The 21,646-nt window shown below is 37.7% G+C and overlaps 1 protein-coding gene and 3 long non-coding RNA genes across 5 annotated transcripts; all 4 read left to right on the plus strand.

Annotated features, from left to right (window-relative positions):
- Window positions 1-2,938: 2,938 nt before the first annotated feature.
- LOC131221108 (uncharacterized) lies at window positions 2,939-6,794 on the plus strand. Its single transcript, XR_009159008.1, has 3 exons — window positions 2,939-3,507; window positions 4,814-4,936; window positions 5,206-6,794. It is a non-coding gene; the product is annotated as an uncharacterized LOC131221108 (long non-coding RNA).
- A 1,677-nt stretch (window positions 6,795-8,471) lies between these two features.
- Window positions 8,472-9,521, plus strand: LOC131221144 (uncharacterized). Of its 2 annotated transcripts, none has more exons than XR_009159040.1 (4): window positions 8,472-8,520; window positions 8,566-8,845; window positions 8,967-9,021; window positions 9,162-9,521. It is a non-coding gene; the product is annotated as an uncharacterized LOC131221144 (long non-coding RNA). The 2 variants fall into 2 exon arrangements; XR_009159080.1 differs by having other exon boundaries at window positions 8,566-8,812.
- Window positions 9,522-15,434: 5,913 nt separating this feature from the next.
- On the plus strand, window positions 15,435-17,037 carry LOC131249726 (elongation factor 2-like). Its single transcript, XM_058250495.1, has 2 exons — window positions 15,435-15,459; window positions 15,541-17,037. Exons 1-2 carry the CDS (start codon window positions 15,435-15,437, stop codon window positions 16,470-16,472), a joined length of 957 nt encoding a protein of 318 aa, XP_058106478.1. The 3' UTR covers window positions 16,473-17,037.
- Window positions 17,038-17,790: 753 nt separating this feature from the next.
- Window positions 17,791-18,965, plus strand: LOC131220119 (uncharacterized). The gene is made up of 3 exons (XR_009158525.1): window positions 17,791-17,852; window positions 18,583-18,660; window positions 18,775-18,965. It is a non-coding gene; the product is annotated as an uncharacterized LOC131220119 (long non-coding RNA).
- Window positions 18,966-21,646: the final 2,681 nt, after the last annotated feature.

The raw sequence follows: 21,646 nt of genomic DNA on the forward strand, positions 1-21,646 counted from the left end.
ATATGTTCTCTCTCTTTTCATTTTTTTTTCCCATCGGATTGTTTATTTTGTGGTGTCTGCTCATGCATAATATTTTATCATGTTAATATAATTATAAGTGGCCTAATCTCACCTTTTTAAAAACAACTAATAATAATTTCTACCTGATGAGAAATCACCAAGTACCATTAGGCTCAACCCAAAAAGATAAATCAACATTTTCTTTCTTTCTTTTTCTTTTAACACACACACACCAGAGTCGCTTACGGCCACAATGGGTACTTGAACTCGTGACCTTGTATTGAAACTATTTTGAATCTACCATGAAGGCATGAGTAAAGACCTAGGTGTGTGTGCACAGTCAGTGATGTGTTCACCATACTGAATTTTGTGAGCCCCACCAGGAAATAGTCTATGAATAATTTTTTGTATTTTATTTATGATGCTATACTTATATGTATTTATGTGTGGATGAATGTGATGTGGATAAGATTGTTTGTATTAGATGGATGTAGTTTATGTTTGGATGGATTTACGTAGTTTGGGTTTAGATGAATGTGAATGTGAATATGATGGAATATATTATATAACAGGTGTATACCAGGAAGAATATGATGAAATATATTATATAATAGGTGTATACCAGGAAGAATATGATGAAATATATTGTGACAGGTGTATATCAGGAATTTTGTGTTAGAATAGTGAAAAAAAGTAGATTTTTACTTACGAAATATTTCGTAGTTAAAAGTCTCATGTCTCGACGAAAAAATTCGACGGTAAAAGTTTTGTAAATATTTTTACTTACGAAAAAATTCGTCGGTAAAAGTTTTTTCTTATTTTTTATCAATGAAAAAATTCGTCGGTAAAAGTTTTGTAAATATTTTTACCTACGAAAATAATCGTCGGTAAAAGTTTTTTATCAATGAAAAAATTCATTGGTAAAAGTTTTACCTTTGGCGACAAATTTTTTTTTCCTTGGCAAAAACCTTTTCTGACGTCCTTTTACTGACGAAAATTTTCATCGGCAAAACTTTTTACCTACAAAAAAATCACTTTTAGCGACAAAAATTTTCATCGGTAAAAGTAAGTTTTCTTGTAGTGATGTCGTCCAACTGTGGTATTGAGAACTGATATTTGATGGTAATTTTGTTGATTGCCCGACTGTCTACACACATGCACTAGCTTCCATCTTTTTTTTGGCGTTAATAATGCTAGTACGGCATATGGGCTCATGCTCTCTCTCAAGAGACTCTTATGGATCAATTCCTCCACTTGCCCCTGAAGTATCTCATACTTTTTCGGACTCATTCGATAATGAAGACGCTTGGGTAGGCTAGCCCTAGGGACGAGGTTTATATGATATTGGATGTCCCTCATGGGGGCAATCTATCAGGTAAATCTTTAGGTCAGACTTTTTTGAATTCGTTTAGCAACAGTCTTAAGCTTGGAGGGATGTTTGAGGGTTCCTCTTTCTTGCCTTTCACCACTACGGCGTATACCTCGCCGGTTTCCTTGGATTCCTCCATGAAATTTCGAATAATTAAGAGGGAACTCCCCTCCACTTTAGAGGCTTCAGGGTGGTTCTCTGGTGTCATAGGGGCAAGGATTATTTTTCGACTATCCCTGACGAATATGTAGACATTGTCTCGTCCCCGATGGGTCACATCATGGTCCGACTACCAGGGTCGACCGAGTAGCATATGAAAAGCTTCCATGTCGACCATGTCACAAAGTATTTGATCCTTATAATTTTTTTCAATTGAAAATAAGATAGTGTATTGTTCAGTTACCTTGGTCCCATTCATCTTTTTTATCCAGCTAATTGAGTACAAGGAAAGATGTTTCGTCATTGGTAGCTGCAACTTGTCCACCATCACCCTTGAGACGATGTTCTTGCTACTACCACTGTCTATGATCATATCACAGACCTTTTTATTGACAGTGCACCGATTACGAAATATATTGTGTCGCTGTGGATGTAATTCCTTTCGTGGGATATACAGCAATCGCCTCATAATTAGAAATTTGCCACGATCCTCGCCCATCACTTCATCGCTACCTGCTATTTCTTCAGTAGTTTGTTCATGTTCATCAAAGCCATGGTCTTCTTCTGCGGCCTCATCTTCAGTGCCCCATTCATTTATAGTCAAGTGTGCTGTGGGACGTTGAGGACAAGTATTTAATAAGTGGCCTGGTTAGTCACAGTGGTAACAATTGTTCGACCTTGGCTAAGCATAATATATTGTTATGCAATGCAACCCTCAGGTCGCGTCTTGTTACGGACATAGGCCTTGAATGTCTTCATGAACCTGATAAAGATAATGATACATTACAAATACATACAACTGTAGATGTTAAGCCGGATTATTCTTACTAAACTTATAGCATACCTTCACTACCAAAAAAATGACCAAAGGCTACGGACTATTCTGGTTTTTAGCTACGGCTATAAACCGCAGCTAATTTACTACGGCTTAAAACCGTAGCTAAAATTGTAAAAACCGTAGCAAAAAGCTACCTCCGCTAGATGTACGTACAACCTTAGATATATCATAAGGGACTCCATAAGGCCCATTAAAATGTGTGTACTCCATCTAATACGACTATCAATTTTTAAAAAATATTTTATGCAAGAACCCAAAAAAGAAAGTAGATCGAAAGCTCAAGTGGACCACACTGTAGGAAAGAGTGGAGATTAATCCATTGATCGATGGTGTGGTTCAATTAACCTTCAATTTGCCTAGATTTTGGGTTCAATTCTTATAAAAAAATATTATAAAATTAATGGACGGAGTGGATATATCGATGGCATCAATATGGAACCCACACAGCCCTTGACAAGGTCGTCCGTCCAGATCCCGTCAAATGTGAGCCGTGGAGGGCCATGCAATGGCTACGGTCATATTAGATTTTAGCTACGGTCAAAAACCGTAGCAGGACCGTAGTAGGCAAAAATGCGAAAAACCGCGTTGTCTTTTTCTTTTCCCCCTCTCACGAAACACCCATTTCCCTCCACTCAACCCTATTCCGTCTCACTTCCGACCCTTTCTCTCTCTCTCTCTCTCAATCTCCTGCGCCCCTCTTCTCTATCTCTCTCAATCTCAATCTCACGCATCCCTTCACTACAAGAAAAAGCCGGTGATCATGGAAATCACCAGCAGCCGTCCGCCCCTGCTTTTGAAACGTGGCTGCCGGTGAAAGGATGCGATTAAAACAGAAAACCTGGAGGGAATTTTTCATTTCCCTCTCTTATTGCAGGCGCACACTCCCTCTTCTCTCTCTCTCTTGTCCGGCGCACTTCTCCCTGCCCTCTCCCTTCCCCGATCTCTCTCTCCCATCTCGCTTGTTCCTTTGCCTTCCTCGATCTCTCTCCCTTCCTCTCCCTCCATCTCTCGATCTCCCTGATTTCCCTCCCTCCATCTCTCGATCTCCCTGATCTCCCTGATCTCCCTGAAAGCAGCCATTGATCAATCTCCCTCCAATAGCTGACGAGAATAGAAGAAATCAGAGCACACGAAGTGAAAGGTACTCTCTCTTTCTCTCTCATTTCCTCTTTTAATGGCCAGAAATTGGGCAGCAACCATGACAGTGGCAGCCATATTTGTCATTGTCTATGGCCTCCTACATGTTTGAAGAAATGCTTCAACTAAGAATCCTTAGAATAGATGAAACAACCCTGAAATGGTAGTTTCCTAACTGTCCCCTTTCCATTTTGGGGCCTTGAAATCAACCGCATCCATGGTAAATAACATGTAGTGAAGTTGCAAAAAGGTGGAGTTTTTTTTATATTTTTTTATAGTTTTGGTATTATTGAATAATGCCCACATGGTCTTGAACTTTATACAACTACAGATACCTTTCCTCATAATGCTGCTTCTCTCCCGTTGTTAGCTTTGTAGAGCAGTGTGGGAATGAGCAGATTGGATTGAATACAAATCTGGGTTTTTTTGAGTTTTTCTTTTGGTTTGAATTGTGTTTGAGTAGTTGGTTTTTGAGTTGTTGTGGTAGGGTTCTTGTTTTTTATGGTTGTAGATTGAATAGAAATCTAGGTTTTGTTGCTTTGTTTCGGTTTGGGTTGCTGTTTGGGAAGTTGGTGTGGTGGGATCTTGTTTTTGATGGTTGGAGCTGAAATGGGTTGTGTTTGTTTCTTGATTTTGAGATCTAAGTATTGAAGATTTTGAGACATTGTAGTGGATTTTGCAGTGTTTTGGGGAATTTGTGTTTTGTTTGGGTGGGGAAAATGGCTCCAAGCTTGGACATTTCAGATTGGTGGGTGAAGGAAACACAAAAGGGGACCCCAGTTATCGTTACAATGGAGAACCACAACTACTCGGTTGTGGAAATCAATAGCCCAAACACTGCATTCCAGCAGGTTGATAATGACAGGGGGAAGAAGGCCAAGTAGTTTACTTGATGTTCCTGTTTTTGATTGTTTCAGTTGGAGTGCCAAGTGAACTCCATCCTTCTATTTTGGTACTAGCTTAAAATAGATGATCCACTTGTGTAAGATCCAAGTCACTCATTAGGTGATCCCAATTTGTAGCTCCATGGTTTAAAAAATCAGACTTCTTTTGTTTTGTTTTTTTTTTTTTTTTTGTTTTTATTTATTTATTTATTATTATTATTAAGGAAGCATATGTAGAGTTTAAGCACTTGCTTCTTGCATTTATATTTGACAAAGAAGATCGGACATCTCCTGTGGCAAATGAGGTATTGAGGAAATTTATCTTTTTCAAAATTAATTAGATAGTTTTTGCCATCTTCGCTCTTGTTCAAAATTAATTTCTCTTGTGTTTATCTTGCACGTGATTTGGGTCCTTCGTTGAAGCAGTATTAATTTGCTGGAGAACATAGGAGCATGGTATTTTGAGGAAAAGCAGGTCCTATTAATTTTTAGGGATGCATGCAACGCGGTATTTGCAATGCATTCTGATTCACCATCGATTGCTCGTAGGTAAGGCCCTTTGATCCTTGAGCGTTACTCTTTAACCTCTCTTTATGTTGATCTTCTTTCTGTTAATTTGTGTTGATTTATGATTTGAGAAGAATCCTGTTTGGTTCTGGTTGTGGTGGTTATCTTCTTCCTCTTAATTGCTCTTGGAAGGGTTACGAGATGTGATTTTATTTGTTGGGAGTAGATATAAGGTACTGATCCTAAGGAAATGTATAGTTTTTGGAGGATCTGAATTCCATTAATTTTGTATTGATGGTGTGGTGATCCAGTTTATTAAATCATTTGGAAAAAATAAACCATTTTGTTGGTCTACTAAGCCATGCTGTGGATGGAAACGTCATGAAGATTATCTCATTTTGGAAGATAACCAACCCTCTAATTTTGTATTGATGATGTTCAGAAGAGAAATTCTAAGTGAGAAGGTAGACATCTGGGTAAGTCAATCATCACCCTATATTTTATAAAAGACTAAGATCAGTCTATCATTTTTTGAACAATGCATGTTAATGGTGTATTTTAATTTGACATTATCTACTTAGTATAACACATTCCTTTTCTACATGGCTAGTAGATTTAGCATATGCTGTAATTGCCTGATTGTATACTTTACCAGAAAATATAACACTGAGAATTACATGGAAAATCACAATAGAGGAGATCAATTGCTTTAACTTGCATTTTTCTGTTGTCTTCCATTTCCTGCTTCCACTTTCATCACTAACATCTTTCTCATTCATGACTTCTTGCATATGATTAAAATAGGGAAAAAATTACTGTGTTGCATGATTAGAAATTGGAAAAATCTGAATTTTTTTGTGAATAATATGGCTAAGGTTCGTAACATCTGCTACCAAGTAATAAAAATTGACTGCATTGAATCAAAGAAAAATAGAATAAACTGGATTTCTCTTGAAAATCCCTCATTGGAAGCTAGGTATAAAAAAATGGTTATGTAAAAGTAACAGTGGGACCTCATTACGCAATAGCAGGGCTGTAATGCCTGATCTGAAAATAAAAAAGGCTTGTAATGAGCCTGTAATGGCTGTAACAGGTTTGTAATGGACTGATAATGGGGGCAATATTTTTTTTTTATTAAATTTTTTTTTTGACTGCTATGGCCCCTATTGTATTGTCCATATGGCCAGCCATTATGGCAGCTGTTACTGTTACCGTTACCGTTACCGAATACTTTTATTTGAATCCTCACCCAAGTGCACGAATCAAGGTCTTGTAGGGTTGTGAACATTTAGTAAATGGTACTAAAATGCATGCTAGATCCTAAATCATACATTATCTACCTTGGGTAGGATATGAGACCTTTTAGAACTATTGTTGGCAATGTACCTCCTCCATATTTTGCGTGTAATTTACCTCAAAAGGAAGTCTACTTATTTTCTTATCATAGTGCATCTGAGATCCTTGAAACTATCCTAGATTAGTGCATCTGTAATTCTGCGACGGATTTCATGGTAAAAAGAAATCTTAGATTCATGATAATTGCCTAATAGCCATCATATCTAAGAAATGAGTGGAGTTGTAGTCTTTGGTGTCATAGTTTCATGAATTACCATAATATAGACTGTAGGATGTTTTTCATTAATTTGTTCTTAGATTATCTATACATTCAAGCCTATTTAAACAAGTTCTAGTTGGACAGATGTGTTCAAAAAGTTCTATCTGAACAAAACCATAACTTTTGAGGTTAACCAAACAGGCTAGTTTGTATAGTAAATTGTGGCCCCCCAAGGATTGAAATGTCCTAATATTTAGGCTAGAGGATCTAAACAGTGTATCTCATTTGATCAAAAGCTCAAATATTTCACAGGTGTGCCATCCTGACGTGTGCTCGAATAGGTAGGGCTCCACCCATCACCAGGCTTGAAATATAGGGCTGTTACCTATGGTGAATTGCCCAATCCAATCATCAAGTGGGCCACCATTATATGCAATGAGTGGTTAATTTAAGGGCACTAGCAACTCCCATTCAATGCGTTGGAATTAGGGTCATGTTTCAATGATCCAAACCTGATGGTCGGAATGCTAATGGGATTCTCATTGCCACTGGAAGACGCTTGGATCTATTTGCATGTGAGGAAGAGAAAATTCTTAATGATGTTGAACCAATTTCGTTGTCGACAAAACGAACTCTGCATAATTCTAGCTACAATGACGGTGATCGGCTATCAGATGAAGATCAGTCCTGGGTACTCAATAATGTTTTTCAGCACCATCCTGACAAAGCGACAAAAATGGGTGAAAAGATTGACTATGTCACAGTTGGTAAGCACGACAAATACCAAGGTACTAGGTGCTTTTTCGTTGTCTCCATAAATGGTTTTAGAGCGGATTTCTCTTACCTCAAATGCCTGGAGAACTATGTCAAGGAGAAGTACCCTGATGGTGTTGAAGCCTTCAACCAAAAGTATTTCCAAAAGCGCTGCTTAAAGGGCATGAACCAGCAGCAAACACAGTAGCTGTAGATCCAACCCCCTTGGGAAGATAGAACAATGAGTTTGTGTAGTGGATTTTTTACTACGCATTGGTCATATGTATATATTTTCTGCCATCTGCCCTTCCCCAAATGTGGTTAACCTCTCGTTTGCCCCTTTTAACTACTGTATATATTCGTCATCCCTCTGATGAATGCATCGCCCAATTTAGGAGCTGTTCGGCCATATGGCTAAGCAATTGGCTTCCATATGTTTAAACAGTTTTTTTTAAATCAACTGAATTAGGAAAAATCACTTTAAAAGGCCTATTTCAGTATTAAGTACTGGAAAAAAGTTTTAATAAAAGGACCGAAGTTCTTAATCTGTGAGATGTTTGTCATTCTGATTATCAGGATCATTGCTTTCAATTTTAGAGAATGAGTTGCTCTCTTTCATTTGATTATTTGTAGATAGGCACGCGCCAAACAATGGGAAGTGACCAATGATCAAGGCAGCCATTGTGTCCAGTCATCTACAATCAGCAATTTGCTGACAGCCATCAAGATTCTCATTTGTTAGGTTCATCAGAACCTGCAAAGAGGAAAATAAATTAAAAGTTTAAAACTTTTGAGAATTCAATTCCATGTTCTACCATGACACACATATACTGAAGTGGGTCCCTGCTAAATTTAATAAATAAGGATATATAAGACGATAAAATAAATAACCAAAAAAAAAAAAAAAACCAGCAATCAGGAATTGGAGGTAAAACTAATAGGCAAACATTTTACTCTCATGTAACAGTCTCAACTATAAAATGAAAGCATCTATTGAAAGGTAGAGCAAACTGAAACTGAACTAGACTTGCAGTGGTTGACCATTGAGAGAGTTAGAAGGATCCTACAACAAAGGAAAAATACAACAGTGCAGCCCATTTATTTCAACTGTTATTGTTTATATGTTCTTAAATATTTCAGTACTATTTTTCTTTTTTTACTACCCGTTTAGTTCCACCAAATATTGAAAAATTCCATGAGATCTTGCACAATCAAGAAATGTCATGATATTTGGTGCAACAAACGCACATGAGATCTTACACAATCAAGAAATGTCATGATATTTGGCTTGTTCCTTTTTTAATCCTAAACTAATTTGGTACTCTATGGTTCAACATGTTGCTAGCTTGCATGTTTTTTCTAGTTACTCTATGATGCTTATTTGCCATTCAACCTGTTTATAAGCTTCTAATGGCAGGTTTACTGTAGATTAAGCCCAGTTTCGCTGCATGAAAGGTTATGGAATCACATGAAAGATTATTTACTGGTTAGCTTTGTATCCCTGCTAGGTCTGAAAATGAAAATATGCCATTTCCTCGAAAAATCTGACAGATTGCAGCGGGGGTGGTGGTTTGGATCAGTCAAATGGAACTTGTTGCAGTAGACATAAGGTGTTTGCTTTTGCTGGCTGGACACTTGCCAAGGTGTTCAGATTCAATATTACAGTAGATGTGGTGTTTTAATTATATGACACAGACTTCAGATAATCTTCCAGGTTATTGTTTGCCTTCTGCTCCGACTGAAAGTATTGGCTATGTGCTGCAGGTATGATCTGCTACACTCGACACATGGCTTCCAGAACAGGTTGCATTTATTCAAAGTAAGCATGCAGAACACTTCTCAGGCTTACATTTCTTATGAGCTTTTTAATTGCTGCAAATCTGCCTACCAATGAGGACAGCTTCTTAGCCTTCTTTATATTGATTTTAATATTGGTCTTACTCTTTTGGTTGTATGCAGCAATGGGAAATGAGAAGTCAAATAGCTACTGGGAAGCAGAACTGCCTCCAAATTACGACAGAAATCTTTTGGTGGGCTCTAGTTAATGAATAGCCTGGATCCATCATACGTGCTGCGAATCACCTTAGCACCCATCTTCTACGTAACGTCTGTTTGTTTGTGGTCTAAACACCTTCATGGTCTTATTGGATGTCTTTCACTTAGCAATATGAGATTTCTTGTGCATCAACTAAAGCTTTGTGTTTTCCTGAATTGTGCATGGTAAAATGGGATTTCACTAACTTGTTAGCATGCCTGACTTGAGCTGACAAAACAGGTTTCTTCTAATTCAAAAGCAGAGCTGGTCTCGGTGTAGGCTGATTAAACATAGAAATTTTGAATTGCAATTTGTGCTGCTATGGTCTTTGTTTTTAGTATGGTGTAGAAGGACAGACGAGCTTGTTGATGGCTTGGTTTTCATGTTCATTTGGCTAGGTTTTGAAAGCCATTGGAGTGGACCCCATCAAGGGGTTTATACATTTTCAGGTGTTGGCTTGAGTTGCAGTCTACTTTGTAATTACCGTGACTCTATTCATCATTTTTAAACTGAGGAATTTAGGTTCTTGATGGTTTAGCTAGAGCTTCATTCTGGATCTCGTCTTTATTATGTTTATGGAGGTGGTGGAAAATGCAAAAATCTAGGCAGAAACGGTATGGATTTTATTTTTTTTAAAAAATAAATCTAGTCTTTTTTTAATGGCCAGAGAGAGTTCTATATTACAACGGTTCTTTTAACTATATAGTTAATTTCATTTTTTTGCTGACATTGTTGTAGTTGGCAGCCATGATACGATTGGATATGAGTGAATATATGGAGCGGCAAAGAAAGTAGTTGGCAAGATTAAAGTGGAAGGTTAGTTTTCAATGGTATAAACCGAATTTCATGATGTTTAGTGCAACCAACTGCACCCTATGCTACACTTATTTTCATTGGTACAGAAATTGTGAGTAATAGTCTATCTTAAATCAGACGTTAAAAAGTCCTAAGCCATCTTAGAACATCTCAGGTTGTGTTTATGTTTGTATGAGTCCCGACTTTTGAGTTTTGGAACATCTAAAGTTTGAAATTCTCATTATAGGGTATTTCTCTGTGCTTGTAATGTAGTAAAATCCACCATTACTTGCATTTGTGTATTGTATGTTAATATCCCAGTACTCTCACCTGCATTTATGTATTGTATTTGAAGACATGTTTAGATGTATCCCAGAATGAGAATGAAATCGAGTATGCATCAGCTGGTGCATATTCACTGGATTGGAGCTGTTTGGCATGATTCAAGAGGCTGATTTTGGTGTTGGTATCAACAACATTGAAGGCATGTAGGTTTGTTGTTCCTACAATTAGGCTGCCCATATATCTTCCTAACTATAAGTCACATGTCATATATTTGAGCCATGCTCATACTATAGGATCTTGGAAGCTCTACAACCGGTAATAAAGAAAATCATTATGTGATAGCAATGTGGGGCACGCACAATAGCCCAAAATATGTATCATGAACTTACCTTTTGTGTTCCTGTAATGCAACTCTGGCATTTTCTGAATGGTTCAAAGCTTTCAAATGTTCTGTTTTTAACTTTGTTTGTTTTTTATTTTTTCACAATAGGGGAATCGAGTGATTGTGGAAATTCAGTTTGCAGATTATATTTTCCCTGCCTTTGACCAGGCATGTTTCCTATCATGGCTAAAATCCTTTCGCAGCTGTGATCCTTTTTTCCCCTACTTCAATTCAGGAACTTATTCATTCCATGCCTTGCAGTGGTTTCTACTCTTGTTCTTGGTGTTTATTAAATTTCCTTGGGAATCTGAATCCAAATCTTGCTCTGTGTGTGTGTACGCATGTAACTCATTACTTGGATGTAGGAGCAGGAGAGGGTAAAATATCCATGTGCAGAAATTTTAGAAACTGAATGTTGAAAAACCATCACTTCTTAAAGCAGCAACGATTTATTGTTAGAAGTAATACAGTCAATTAGATTTATGTTCTGCTACTTTGACTGTTTTGCAATGCCGATTAGAAAAACGTTTTTAGCATTTCTAACTTGTATCATCCTTCTTGTCACAATTAGTAAGAAATATAAGCTTGTTACAGACATACTGCAAGTTACAGACATTAGATCTCTAAATTTTATTTTATTTTTACAAACATATATAAACTTAAAGTTTGGCAGGGGAGTTCTTTACTACATGGTGTGTCCTTGTGTGTGTGTGTGTGTGTGTACACACTTATTGACATGAAAATTCCTAGATTTGACAGAGGCATCATTATCAGGTGCAACAATATCCATTTTAGCAGCACTTGCAATGATGTTTTTCTTCTGAATGGTATGTTTTACTTGTACATTTTCAATATATGTAATTAACAATATTTATAGATCGATACATGCTTCATTCTTCTTGCCTTCAGGCAGTGTGCTGCCTGGAGTTAACTGACGTCTCCAACATCATCTTCACCACTCTAAGTGCGGCCAACAGCCCCCACCCATCACCTCTTCCCTGGCCATTTCTGGTAAACAATGGAACCAATGATCTAGATAGTCTGGGTTTTTATAGATGTATGCCATTTATACAATGGATGCAGATATAGAATAGTCTTGTCATTCATCATTTGTTGTGAATGTTTAAGGTGTGCAGAACATGTGTTTGATGAAATGTCTCTGTTTTAACAATTTTCAATTTTGTATTTTCACATTAGTGGGCTCACTTATTGAATGGTGCATTCAGTAAATGACAAACAAATGATAGACCATTAATATCCCTTAATGAATGTACCTACATGATTAAAAGACTCGAAGATTTGGATTGACTCATTCAGCCCTGAGTCGATTTGAGACTCACCTGAATTGGGCCTGAATCGGCCAGACTTGCCCAAGTCAGGGGTGACTTGGGGTGGATGACTTGTGGTGTCGAACCGAATCGGGTTCCAACGAGTCTGGGCTGACTCGTTGAAGTCCCACCAGACTTGGACGAGTCTTAAAACCATGCACGCCTACTAATTGAGTGATCCAAAACATGAAATTGGTGGGCCATCTCTTGGTTTTGCCATAATAGCCTAATTGCATTATGGACAGAATTTTCTAAATTGTGGGAGATTGACAGATTAATTTTGAATTATCAGTGTGGGCAATGATGGGCTCTTCAAGATATTGATATCAAAGGAGGAATGGTTTGGGATCTATGAAAGTATGTCTGATTGGATGTTGAAGATAGTTCACACCAAATCTGGATGTAATTCTCTCAGTCTCATGATCTGAGTCTATCCTACCGAGTGAATGATCTAGTGTGTAAGCTATTATCCAATCAGCCTGCAGGCCAGTTGATCTAAACCGTGCTATTGATGGGCCAACTTATGGATTTGCCATCAAGTAACTATGGGGTTGATAGCTTGCTTTTGGACTTTACAATGGTGAATTCCTAATTAGGGATTTACATTGTTGAAACCCTAATTAGGGATTTATATGTATGATTTCCTATTCTGTCAGTGAATGATGATGCTTAATGATTTTCATTGCAACCGTCCAATAACTGTTCACCAATCTGAAAGTCATAAAATCAAATAAAAAGTATCTTTTTTTCTTTATTATGTATCAACTGGGACCCATACCATATTTTGTCCAGTTCATCCATCACACTTTGCCAGAGTATCAAAAGTTCTCCTGATGTCATAATTTTATCCTTATCAGAGGCATGATATCTGAGAAGGTTGTTCCAAGTTCATTTAACAGCCATCTTCTTCTTATTTATTTATTTATTTATTTAGTAATATAAATTCTGCTTTATATTGTGTTTAAAGAAGGAGAATTTCTGCAATTACTTCATATTTCTTATTTGTCAACTCCTACACTTCTCCCACTATCTTGTATTAAAAAATTTCAGTCTCATACTACATTATTTTGATAGCAGAGAAAGTTCTAATATCTCAGGTGTTTATTTTCCATTTATTCTTAATCTACTCCTGCATCGTTGGGTGAAGTTAGTCATTGTTTTTATTTTTCTACTCTCTTAGTTCACTATGTGCATCCAATCAGGTAAGTTTTGGTCTATCATTTGTCTATAATTTACTGAATGCACCATTCATGGACAAATCATTTTATCCCCAAAAGCATCTGTTGCAATATGTTTTGGGTTGATTTTTGTTTCCACCACTATTTTAAATCTGTCATTTATAGCAATTGCTTGAAGGCTTTTCTTTTTTGGCTACAAATAGAATCAATCAGATACTTTTATGGGTTATATGCTGCGGAATTCATGAATTAAGCTAAATTAAGTAGTTTGATTTGGTATTCTGCTACAATTTTAACCTCAGGAACATAAATGGGCTAATCTAAATTCTATTTATTTTCAGTCAAAACTATTCCTTGCTTCAAGCATTATGTTTGTACAAGTTCCTAGTTATGCACCAAGGGCCTGTTTGGATGACATTCATTTTTCATTTTAAAGTAAAAATAAAATTCTCCCATTTGGTCTTTTGGTTTGGATAATATCCAAGAAAACAGTTCAATCATTATTCTCCTTGACAATCAGTTTGGGGTCCTTGGAAATACAGCAGGAGCCCTTGCACATGCCAATACATGGTCCATGTGTAATAAGTCCATTATGAGGATCTTGGTGGGACAATACTATACACTTTTTTTTTATTGATTTTTCTGAAATGCAAGTATATGATGTGCAGAGATACAGAGAGTGCAAATGTAATAGTGACTATTGTACATGACGGACTAAGATTTTGGGACATACGGTATGGATGAATGCTTGGTTCACTAGTCTTTTCAAATGAAAGATCACTTTGCTCTGTTTTTATTTTGATATATTTTCATGCTTATTGATCAGCAAGATGTGACTTGGGGACCAAGTTTTGTGAAATTTGTGAAACTACGTGCCATGTTTGGCTTTTCAGGTTTCTGTTGGCGATGGCAATGGATTATCAACAACTGTAAGATGGCAACTGTAAGTTGTGAACTTCCAACAACATAAGCAATGGTCAATATGCTTGTCAACTTTTTCCTTAGTGGCTTCAGTGAAATGGATGGTCCAGTTCATCCATCACACTTTGCCAGTGTATCAAAAGTTCTCCTGATGTCATAATTTTATCCTTATCAGAGGCATGATATCTGAGAAGGTTGTTCCAAGTTCATTTAACAGCCATCTTCTTCTTATTTATTTATTTAGTAATATAAATTCTGCTTTATATTGTGTTTAAAGAAGGAGAATTTCTACAATTACTTCATATTTCTTATTTGTCAACTCCTACACTTCTCCCACTATCTTGTATTAAAAAATTTCAGTCTCATACTACATTATTTTGATAGCAGAGAAAGTTCTAATATCTCAGGTGTTTATTTTCCATTTATTCTTAATCTACTCCTGCATCGTTGGGTGAAGTTAGTCATTGTTTTTATTTTTCTACTCTCTTAGTTCACTACGTGCATCCAATCAGGTAAGTTTTGGTCTATCATTTATTCGATTCACCGCACCGATTTTTAGCTGCAAATGATCTTAATTACTGTCCTTTGAAACCGAATCCAAGAGAATCAGTTGACAGAAGCATTTCAAAGCATCTGAGTTTTCTTGATTTCCATTCTTGTAAACAGAATTTCGAAAACCATTTGCCGGCAATTAGTGGCTTCTTTGTTAATAGTTTGATTTTAGCTATAACGAATTTCTATTCTGGACAGTACTGTTTTCTGAAACATCTGCAATCACTGATCCTTTGCATGGTAATTTGAATATTTTTATTGCTTCTCCTTTTATTGTTTGTATTTTATTTTTGGGTGAAAGTTTTGATAGATCATTTGGGAGGATATACTGACTTGGAAGGGTTAAAGACTTTAACACCCTCACTCAGATGAATATGCGGGCTGTTTTCGTATTTGTCCTTGACAGCCTATTTTCAGGCCATAGAATGAAGGTCTGGAACTTAGGATTTGGCAACTGTGTTCCTGATCTTGAACCAGCAGGAATTGATCTTCTTTCTAAAATGCTCTGCTTGGAACCGAGTTGCATGAAAAGCTATTGTCTATGCTCCAAAACTCATGGGAAATGAGAGCTATTGTCTTTGCTCCAAAACTCATGGGAAATGAGAGCTTTGGTGTGGAGTAGAAATGAGAAGATAGTGATGCCAACAAAATGTGGGTCCAATGCTGCAAAAATGTGGGAAATGCTTTTATCATATTTGTTGTTTATGTTCATAGGTTATGGTTCACCCAGTGAATAAATTCTAACCTGCTAAGTGCATGGGTTATGGTCTACATGCAATCTGTGAGTTATTTACTACATTTAAAAAAGTAGGTGTTTTGGGCAGAGGTTTGTGGGGTATGTCCTAAATCTGGGTTTCTTAAGGGCTTTTTGGGGCAGAAATCTGTGGAGAGCTCCACCTCAAGATTTGCTTGAAGGACTTGCAGGAAGATTTCATGGGCGGGGCTGAGATTCTTGTTTCGGATCCTGTTGTCTTTTTCCGTGAGACGGTGCTTGAGAAGTCAATCAGGACTGTAATGAGCAAGTCCCTTAACAAGCACAATCGTCTCTACATGGAGGCCCGTCCCTTGGAAGATGGGTGTATCGGCCCTAGGGATGACCCAAAAGCCCGCTCAAAGATCCTATCTGAAGAGTTCAGGTGGGACAAGGATCTTGCCAAGAAGATCTGGTGTTTTGGACCCAAAACTACTGGCCCAAATATGGTTGTTGACATGTGCAAGGGAGTTCAGTACCTGAATGAAATCAAGGATTCTGTTGTGGCTGGGTTCCAATGGGCATCAAAGGAAGGAGCATTGGCTGAAGAAAACATGCGGGGTACATGCTTTGAGGTCTGTGACATTGTTCTTTATGCTGATGCAATCCACAGGGGCAGTGGACAGATCATCCTGACAGCAAGAAGGGTCATATATGCCTCCCAACTAACTACAAAACCCAGGCTTTTGGAGCCTGTCGATTTGGTGGAGATACAGGCACCTGAACAAGCGCTCGGTGGCATCTATGGTGTCCTGAACCAAAAGCGTGGTCATGTCTTTGAGGAAATGCAGAGGCCTGGCACGCCGCTCTACAACATCAAGGCATACCTACCTGTCATTGAGTCATTTGGGTTCTGGGGGACTTTGAGGGCAACAAAATCTAGACAGGCCTTCCCACAGTGCGTGTTTGATCACTGGGACATGATGTCGTCTGATCCAATGGAGGCGGGATCGCAGGCAGGGCAGTTGGTGGCTGATATCCGAAAGAGGAAGGGTCTGAAGGAGCAGATGACACCTTTTTCTGAATTCGAGGACAAGCTCTGAGGCGTCTGATTGGCAATGGAGAGATTCAAGTAGTAGGTAAGTTGGTGTCCATTTTGTCTTTTTTTTTTTTTTTGTTTTATTTTTTAGTTTTTGTTCTTGTTTGGTTCAGACGCTGCCAGTCTCTGTTGGCTAAACGGCTGTTTTTTATCCAGAGTTTCGTCTGTCTACATGTTCTAAGGGGATGAGGATATATACTCTGTTTTACCTAACTTTTTAATTTTTTTTTTTTAAATTTGTGATTCTGTTTTGAAAAGGATTCCCGAAGCTAACTCCAAATACTTGGGACAAGTCTGAGGTGATGATGATGTTGAATTGGATATTATTACTGATATGAAAATGCATACGCTGCTGATCAAATTAGCTGGGACAGTGATTTGACTTTTTTTAAAAAGTAAAAAATAAAAAAAATAATGATGACAACTCTACCATGATGCTGGTGACGACCCATGTAAATGCTGTATATTTCTTTTTCAAATTCCTTCAGCATAGTTGATGGCATATAATATAACGTTTCTGCTTTTATAGAATCTTGAGTCTCAGGTTTACATCATTATGACTAAATTACTTCTCCTAGTTGTTTACAGATAGCACGGGCATTTGGGGCTTCTGAAATTATTGCTGTTGATGTTCAAGATGATAAACTTTGCAATGCAAAGATGCTAGGAGCAACTCACACAATAAATGCGGCAAAAGAAAATGTCGTTGACAAGATAAAGGTGCTCTTCTGTACCGAACCATTTTATTTAAAGCTTGAAACTAGATTAAGAAAGGTCCTTATAAAGGATGTGGTCCTTTTCACATGGCTGAAAGAGTTTTGAATGATTAACTTCTTTTACAATCATCAACCTGTTTATTTACTGGATTAAACTATTGAAAATTTGAGTACAACAGTTGCTCTATTATCATGATTGATCTGAAGGGTTCTCCCTCCTGTTTTATGTTGAAGTCAAGAGTTTCTTATGTCCACATACACCTTTACATGTGCCCACATGGACCTATCAGGCAAATCTATTGGACATTCACATTAATGCCATGCATCAGGTGGGCCCAAGCATGTAAATTATGTGGTCCAAAAATCAGGCCCATCCACTCATCAGCTGGGCAATGTGTTTGTTGATTGTTGAATGTGGACCATTTTGTAAATTCATTCCTTTCAGAATTTCTGATGAAAAATTTTCAAGTTTCTGGATTACTAGTTTTAGACCTATTGGCTCGCCACCTACGATGACGGTGTATGCTTTATATGAAATTTGAAATATTTCTGGATTACTAGTTTTTGCTATTATTTATTCATGTTCTTGTTTTTCTATTATTGCAACTCAATTGGTTTTCTTCAAAAATGGTGAAGGGAAAGTGATATGTATCCTTGTCGTGGTGGCGGTATGTTCTCTCATTGGCGTTATCTTTTGTGTTACATCTCTCAAGTTAATATAAGGTGTCTCAAATTGATTGTGAAATTCACATGTTAAATCAAATGATCAAGTTAAAAAATTGATTTGGCTAGATTGTTCGGTTCATGCTCAAGTGCTCAACTGCAACTGAATATTCTGTATTGAGATATCATTGATACGCGTCGCATGTATCGATGATATTCAGGAATATTTGTAAATGGGAAGTGCAATATTTTGAGATATGTCAATGTATGGCTGCAACATTGAGTATGTCTAATATCCCCTTAAAAAAAAAAAGAACAATTGTCTGTATTGGAAAATGCTTTTTTATCTTCATTGATATATAGAGGACATGGTCCTCTTTGGGAGTTTGTTAGTTAGTTTTCTTCTATCATATTTCCAGAGTGACCCATTACTGACGGATTTTTCTCTAGGTTTTCTCCACATTGAGCCCACCTGATGCACATGTCAGACTTCCCATGCAAGTGGTAGGCTAGTACTGTGGCCTTGTATGAGGTGCATGTGGGCTTAACAAGCTTACTTTATTAGTTACTTCTTTTTTCTTTTCTTTGAAAGTTTCCAATTACATGCACTTTCATCTCTCTTCATATTTTTCAGTTTTACCACTCTTGATTCCCTTTCCATTTTCAAATTTTCATCACTTGACTAATGCTATGGTAATTGATTCTTATAATAAGGTATGTATGAATCATCTGTAGGTGTTTTTGAACTTGTTGTACTTCTATGGAATGTGTGGTGTAGTGAATGATTGCTTGCTTCAACAGTACTTTAGCAATGTATGAACGCTGTTTGGAGCATTAATTCAGTTTACATCAGGGGAATTTTATATTTTCCTTGCATTTAGTTTTCATCATTCTTCAATTGACTGATTCTTTGTTTTTATGTTGTAGAGTCCTCTAGTGGTGGTTCGCTCTTGAATATAATTACAGAAGACGTGCGGGAGAAGTTATCGGTATAGCTGTCGGATGTGCAAGTGGACTATTGATACTTGCATCCATTTTCTATCTATGGTGGATGAAGGAATCACCTGGCCATATGCAAGTGCACACAAACTCATCAAGATTTGTACTTTCAACATTATTGTAATTGTAATTGAATTGAATGAATGAATGATTGTAATTGATTCATTATTGAATGAATGGTTGTAATTGATTCATTGACTAAGTGAATGAATGATTGTAATTGATTGAATGAACGAATGAATGATTATGCAGGTGGTAATTGAATGAATGAATGGTTGTAATTTTATTTAAATGTAGGCAATAGCTACAGATATTGACCGTAGCTGGTAATCTTACAACCGTAGCTGTAATTAAATACTGAATATTGCTACGGATTATTCTGTAGCTATTTTAATCTATGGCTACGGATTAAATCCATAGCCATAGGTTTTAGACCTATTGTTACGGTCGTGCTACGGACTAAAACCGTAGCCATAGGTCTTTTGCTAGGTTCTTGTTGAACTTTTAGCTACAGATATAATCCGTAGCTATAAGTACTTTAAGGCTACAGAAGCTATGGCTACGGTTTTAATCCGTATCCATTGCTTCTATGGCTACGGATAGAATCCGTAGCTATAGCTCTTTGACCTATGGCTACGGCATCAATGGCTACGGTCATGCTACGGACGATAACCGTAGCCATAGGCTTTTGGCTACAGTTTTTATCCGTAGCCTTTGCCCCTTTTTTTGGTAGTGAGTTGAATGATAGGGACGAGCAGGAGCTCTTGCAAGTTGTGTTTCTGCCCTACCCACTAATTTAAACTCATTCCTGAATTGTCGGTCGCAATCCACCTATAAATCGTGCCACTTTCTGTGAATCAGATTCTGACAGATCATTTCGTGTAGTCAACCGCTGGAATTTTTCAGTATAATCTGTGACGGTTCGATTTTCTTGTCGGCAATTTTGGTATTGTTAGAATAATATCTGCTCATAATCACCGGGGAGAAATCGTGATCGAAGAAGACGTCTCATCCGTGGCCATGATGAGATGGACGCCTTGTTCTGGCGGGCTTGTGAGAGTTGTAATTGTTCCCACCATGCAGAAGCACTAGATTTTAATTTAAACACTACCAATTTTATCCTTTTATGATCTGACATGTCCATATAATCAAAATATCACTCTACTTCGACTAGCGAATCGAGAAAATCTTCTATACGTAATAAACCATTAAAACTAGAAAGTTTAGCCTTACCTCGATAGTATTTTTCAGAACGATCTAGATGATCGCCTCCATGGATTAGTCATCGGACAAAACCCTCATTAAGGTCCTCATCGCTAGAAATTGAATCATCTGGTGTAACTCTACGTTTTGCCACTGGTAGTGCTTTATGAAAATCGGGGTTGTATTGTACAGCAACCACGGGTGGTAGAGCAACCATGAGTGGTGGAGCAACCATAAGTGGTGGATCACCCCCTATGGCTCGGGGCGGAAGTAGCGCATCAGCAAGACGGTCAAGGGTTACCTGCAGCCTTGCATGATCAACTGACTCTCCCGGTGGAAAGCTTCCATTCTTTACGAAAGATAATGAATCCCTAGATCACCGTTCATAGGATTTTGATTTATACCTTCATTGTTTGCCATCGGCCCGAGGGGAATCCTCGCTTTGATACCAATTGACGTAGGGATGAACATGATGAGGTCGACCACCGTCTTCCTCATGAGGATAACTACTCCGAATACACAGAGCTTCTCCGGACTCCTCACAGAGACTTCTCGAATCCACGAGGAAGGAAAACAGAAAACAGAAATAAATTCTAATAAATTCAAAATTGATTAATTAAAGCCAATAAACGAGTTCACAACCCTTTAAATAGGGATACCAAGCAATGGGAGAGAAATCAGAAACAAACTACAACTAAAACTCCTAGAATTCATGACTTACTATAAATAGTAAATTTACTATTTCTTGACGGTCGTGATGTCTACTACTGCGCAAGGTTTTCGGCCAAAAATAGTAAGTGTCCTATTTGGCTTCACCAAACCGTTCTCCTAATTATTCTAAGCTCTTTTCACGTTGGACGCAACTCCTAAAGCCCGACGGATGAAGAGTTATAATCAAACTAAGCTTTACTATTTATAGTAAAAACGAAATTAAAACAGGGAAACGACCGTCGATCCAGGGGTATTTCACAAATCCAGCTTGTGCAACCTGACATAGCGGGGTTGGCTGGCTAAAGTAGCTCGTTCTACCCCAAAATCATATATTTTACGCCCAATAACTCATTCCGGATTGTGAGATACGCCCGATCTAAGGTCCGACAGTCCGGATCACTTCTGTCGTCGACCGGCCCTTTTCTGATCCATCTTGGCCATGAAACTGTCCGCGACCCGCTCTACATCATGATTGCAGCCCATGAGTAACCTTAACTGAGTGTAACCTGCACCACACTCAAAATGATCTTATTCTGGTATATGCCTAGCATATTGCTATAATGATATGTTGGGGTTTCTGCCTTTCGATTGGGGCCATCTTCCGATGATCCCAACCGTTTATATTGCTATATGTGGAAAAAAAAAACTTGGGTATATTATATACCTTTGATCATTTTCAACATTAGAGTTATTTTTGGTAATAACCCACCCACACTTAGGTCCATCATATTGATGGTTTTGGTCATTGAAATGGACCCGTATCTGGGGAGTGATGTATCCAAGATTGCATTTAGATACTCTACTAGAGTATCAAATAACTCCCCTTTTAGAGCCACTCCTCTACCCCTCTCTCTACATATCGCAAACCGCTCTTTCTCTACATGAA

This window comes from Magnolia sinica, chromosome 1 (genome assembly GCF_029962835.1).
Source record: "Magnolia sinica isolate HGM2019 chromosome 1, MsV1, whole genome shotgun sequence".
In the NCBI taxonomy this organism is placed as follows: domain Eukaryota; kingdom Viridiplantae; phylum Streptophyta; class Magnoliopsida; order Magnoliales; family Magnoliaceae; genus Magnolia; species Magnolia sinica.